The sequence below is a fragment of the Montipora foliosa genome, chromosome 5, assembly GCF_036669935.1.
Source record: "Montipora foliosa isolate CH-2021 chromosome 5, ASM3666993v2, whole genome shotgun sequence".
Lineage (NCBI taxonomy): Eukaryota > Metazoa > Cnidaria > Anthozoa > Scleractinia > Acroporidae > Montipora > Montipora foliosa.
In genome coordinates this window covers 46,647,425-46,652,424 of record NC_090873.1, presented here as the reverse complement: position 1 = coordinate 46,652,424, position 5,000 = coordinate 46,647,425, and the positions used below count along the sequence as shown (strand labels likewise).

Genomic DNA, 5,000 nt, shown 5'->3' with positions numbered 1-5,000 from the left:
TCCTAAGGGAGGAAACCAGTGATGCGTAAACCCTTGGGAAGGGTGCTCTCTCATTAACAGAGTTAACAAGGAATTAATGTAATGACTCAAAAGCCTTTTGTCCTTGGTTTTCACGCCTGTTTCCAAAATGCATGCACAATTTGGGTGTATGTCATGGCCAGTGGTTTTGGCATGCTGTTTTACCACAGAGCAGACATTCCCATTTGTTCAAGGCTTGTGTTTAACCCCCCGAAATGTCCAACTTCTTTTACTATCTCCGATATATGTAAAAGGGCACGTTCTGCAACTCACTTTGTATACAATTCCTTTCAACTGTTCTTTTGTCAGCTACTCCTGTTTTTAGCGGTTTTAAAGCTGTATTAATGTTTTCGCGGTTTAAAATTCATCTCATTCGCTCTGACACGCCTTTAATATATGGAATTGATGCATATGCTTTTGGTTTCTCCTGGGGATTCAGTTGATTGACTGACTGACTGACTTGATGAATTTTTCAGGTTAGCAATTAGCTTTTAGGTCATTGGTAAAAACACGTCATTCCTCACTCAGTCTTTGTGCAGTTGTTGATGGAATGCATTTAGTGCGGTACATTAAGGACTTAACAACAGCTCTTTTGCTTTGCGTTGGGCTGTGTGAATGGAAATCTAAATACTTGCTTGTATGTGTGGCCTTTGTTATTTTCAGAGGATGACAGGATGGTTAAAAAGTTGTTTTTAAAGAGACACTTAAAAAAATGGATGATAAATACTATTCAAGGCTGCTGCCTAAGAAAATTTTAAAGGGGCCCTCATAGCTAAACGCTGAGAACTTAGGAGCCCAATATATGAAGTGAAAGGTGTTGCTGTGAAAAATTAAGGCGCCCAGAGCTATTCTTTGGGAGCCCCAGGCTACCGGGCTCCTGTTAGGCAACAGCCTTGACTATAATGACAGTTTGACCTTTCTACAGTCATTTTCAAGTTCAAGTTCATGGTTAGGGTTTAGGGTTTACGCCAACCTCGTTCCCAGGGTTCTCTCCCACTCTTCCTCGCTCCAGGGGAAGAGTAGGAGAGAACCCTGGGAACGAGGTTGGGTTTATGCATACAGTTTCCGAAACAAAAGTCTAGACTGTGGAAGGTAAATCAAGTTGGTGGTCCTTATGCAGAACCCTAATTCAAATTAATATTTTAGCACCCCGAACACCAGTGGCTGCCCTGTTTAATAAAGTCAACAAATTACAGTAGGCCAGGCCATGTGACATAACTCACAGGTCGGGTTGTTGCCATGGTAATCCCAGTTGATGTTCATGGATGATTCTATCTTCTTCCATCACACTGTGTACCAGTTCCCTGACCTGCTCTTCATTCATGGACCAGATGTCCTGGAACTTCTTCTGATCAGTCATTTGAAAATGTCTACAATTGTGGAGAAATTAATGTAACAAATGTTAAGTGACCAGTATGTCATTATGTGACATGTACACATGTGTACATTCTACAATGTCACTTAAAATAAAATCATCTTTTAACAGTCATGCAGATAATGCTGAGTAATTTGGGAAGTGTGTTTTTTAAAATTTAATTTTCAATCACACTAACAGCAATAGACCTTTTTGCAGATACAGTGGCATTTTGAATTCTATTGTTTCAAATAGCAATTATGGGATGCCCAGGGGGAAAATACAGACTATTTTGCCCCCAGAGCATCCCATAATGACTTTTGAAACAATACAAATCAAAATGGCCACTGTATCTGCAAAAAGGTCTATTCCTGACTACAGCTGCACATGTACTTCCAATTTCCCATATATTGCTGCAAGTTCCCATCTTGGTGGTAACCAAAACAATGAGGCTTAAAAATGTAATCAAAATTGCCTTCAGTTGACATGTTTTTCATGAAAATTTAATAACTCTTAAAACTGACACAATAAATAGCCTGCATGAATAAACTTTGAGGTTAATGGAAAAACTCGTCTCACCTTGACTTCTTCTGCAGTTCTCTGAACTGTTCTGTTATTCGCTTATAATCGTCAGTGAGAGCTTGGTTATCTTCCCTATAAAACACCAACCAAAAAAGAAAATCATTACTATCTATGAAATTAGCCTCCCTTGCTCACTCACCTCTACCAGGGTTAGAAAGCTCACTTTCCTTTGGGATGGCAATGAGCAACAAAGGAAAGCGGTATTCACAGGTTTCTATTGTCTGAGTGTAAGATGCTTACTGTACCATATAAAGAGCATAATCATTTTCCACAAGCTTACTTATATTGCTTTTCTTGTTTAGCCAACTTCTGTTTCAGATTATTTAGGACGTCTTGAAGTCTGAAAAACAGCACCGAACCATAAGACTCATGAAAATGACCGCTTTTAAAATTATCAGTGACTAAAGTTGTCAGCTTAGAGTCCCATGATCATACAATGTAATTATTATTATTTAGCAACCTTGTGATTTTTCGTTTCTGCTGTGATTTTGTGATGGTATTTTCTTCATCTCGTTTCTTCAAAACCTTCAAAACAAAACAAAAAAACAAAAAAAGCAGCTCTAAGTGGATTTCCAGGCACTTGACTAAAGGTTACTCGTAATCCTTTCATTCCCAGAGGGTTCCCCATTGACGAGTATCAAAATCATCTGGGGTTAGACCTACGTGTCCAATACTGATACGGAGGTGTCTCGAAAACAAAGACCCTCAAGACCCCAAGACTCTAAAATGAAGAAAGTAACCCAAAACCCTCAATTGGGCTAACCCAACGCCTAAAACCCAACATTTAAGGCCTAGTTAGGCCAAGGGTTAGCCAAATTAAGCGTAACTTTGGGTTACTTTCTTCATTTTCGAGTCTTTGGGTCTTAAGGGTCTTCGTTTTCAAGACACCCCCGATACGGTCCGTAAGTTATTATTTTTGATCTGTACAGACTGTCAACCGAGAAGTTAGCGGTCTGTAAGCTGCATATCATTGAGGGAACTTACAGTTTTGCACATTCATATGGTAGGCCCAGGAGGCCTTACGATCCATACAGTCCGTACCAACTGTAAGGTGAGCATACCGACCATAAAGAGAAGCTAACGGTCCGTACGATACATCAAGTTAACCAACCATAAAAATATCAATGCATATCCATACTACCTAGTTCTTCAAGCCTGTTTTCTGTATTGAAAGTGAGGCAGTTTGGACACAATAGTCTAAGAGTTTCAGTGCTACTACAACCCAAAAAAAAATTATTCTTTTTTTTTTTTTGGATTTTACAACTATGTTAACTAAACACTTAGTGAACCATAAAGAGAAGCTAACGGTCCGTACGATACATCAAGTTAACCAACCATAAAAATAGTAGTCTAAGAGTTTAAGTGCTACTACAACCAAAAAAAAAATTATTATTATTTTTTTTTGGATTTTACAACTATGTTAACTAAACACTTAGTGACCATAAAGAGAAGCTAACGGTCCGTACGATACATCAAGTTAACCAACCATAAAAATATCAATGCATATCCATACTACCTAGTTCTTCAAGCCTGTTTTCTGTATTGAAAGTGAGGCAGTTTGGACACAGTAGTCTAAGAGTTAAAGTGCTACTACGATCAAAAAAATAATTATTCTTTTTTTTTTTTATGGATTTTACAACAGTACTATGTTAACTAAACACTTAGTGAACCAAGTTTTAAGTTTTGGTTTTAAAAAGACACCTGTTTATTTTAACTGAACTTTTCTTATTTAATGGTCCTCCATTACTAACTTTGAAATCTTGGGAGTGCTGGGTCGAGGAGAAAATGATGTCAAAGACTCAATAGTTTAAGAATGCAATGCGTGTGTACTCATTCCTGAAGCGTGTTATTTGCATGCTGACCAGTGTTGATGTCCTTGAGGCTGTAAAAAAAGTCATGTGCATTGTCTATATTTTTAACTAAGCCTGAAAAGAAGGGCATAAACATGATCAACGCGCCCTTTTTCATTTTGGTATGAACATTTGCATGTTATTTGATGATATTTCCACTTTGTGTTTCTCTTCCCCACCGACACAGCATTACGAGTCTTTTTAGAAACCAGTGAACCCTTCCTTCACAGTCATTGAGTATGCCTTGTTCTTTAAGCATGGTGTCAACACGATTTTGTGATTTAAGTGCGGAATTAATTTGATCTCTTTCTTTAATTATTAACTCAGCGTTCTTAAACGTCATTTTTTAAGTGTTGCCATAAACACAAGCGATGCGTAACTTCTAAAAACTCCCCACTTTTGCAAACACAACTCCCCCTTTTACTAATATAACATTCTTATGTCTTCATGCAATCTCATCATATGAGTTTGTTCACTTCCAGTATCAATCATCGCAAAAGCAGCTCAAATATGCTTGGTGTACCGCTTCCTGCTTCGTGGCCTTCAGGCAAATTCTCACGTACCCACTGCCAATTTAAGACAGAATAAAAAGCTCCAAGTGTTACTTTTAGGAGGCAAAGGGTTTTAATAAGAGGACATGCTTTTTTAGTTATCAACACTACAGATATTGTTAAAGGGGACATCGTTTTTGACTGGACAGAGATGTTGTGATGCTTTTTTGCCTTAAGAGGTTCCCCATTGATAACTAAAATCATCTTGCACTGGACAGAGTTAAAAATTCACAGTCACAACAATTATTTCCAGAAATGAAAGTACAATGTAAATAATCAATATGATGCACACCCATGTCTGTATTCTAGGGATGCAAGTAATGTTGAAGTTGCGGAAAGGACCAAGGAGACACTGTGTGATACTTATTGAAATCTGCATGCATCTAATTACAAGCTTGCATTTCAAGATGCATCATTTCTGTCTCACAATGTAGGACGCAAAGCCAGCAATACCAAGATGATTAAGCACAACTGGTTTTAGTTTCACTTTTTATTGGTTGAAAAAGTGGCGCAAGAACTTTAAACCAATCACTGTGTGAAGTAATGCGAAACCAAAGCAATTTGCTAGTTACTTTCGACACTCAATTGAAAACCACTCTAATTAATTTAAAATAATATTATAATTTATTAGTCAACAGACCTGAA

The 5,000-nt window shown here is 37.7% G+C and overlaps 1 protein-coding gene across 1 annotated transcript in view; it reads right to left on the bottom strand.

Annotated features, from left to right (window-relative positions):
- Positions 1-5,000, bottom strand: part of LOC138004468 (dynein regulatory complex protein 1-like) — a 29,118-nt gene that overhangs the window by 12,985 nt on the left and 11,133 nt on the right. Inside the window, exons 11-15 of the mRNA XM_068850996.1 lie at positions 4,996-5,000; positions 2,415-2,479; positions 2,235-2,294; positions 1,952-2,026; positions 1,242-1,388 (exon numbers count right to left, since the gene is read on the bottom strand). The exon at positions 4,996-5,000 is cut by the window's right edge and continues 70 nt beyond it. Of these exons, the coding sequence (XP_068707097.1) occupies positions 1,242-1,388; positions 1,952-2,026; positions 2,235-2,294; positions 2,415-2,479; positions 4,996-5,000 (352 nt within the window). The remainder of the gene's footprint in view (positions 1-1,241; positions 1,389-1,951; positions 2,027-2,234; positions 2,295-2,414; positions 2,480-4,995) is intronic.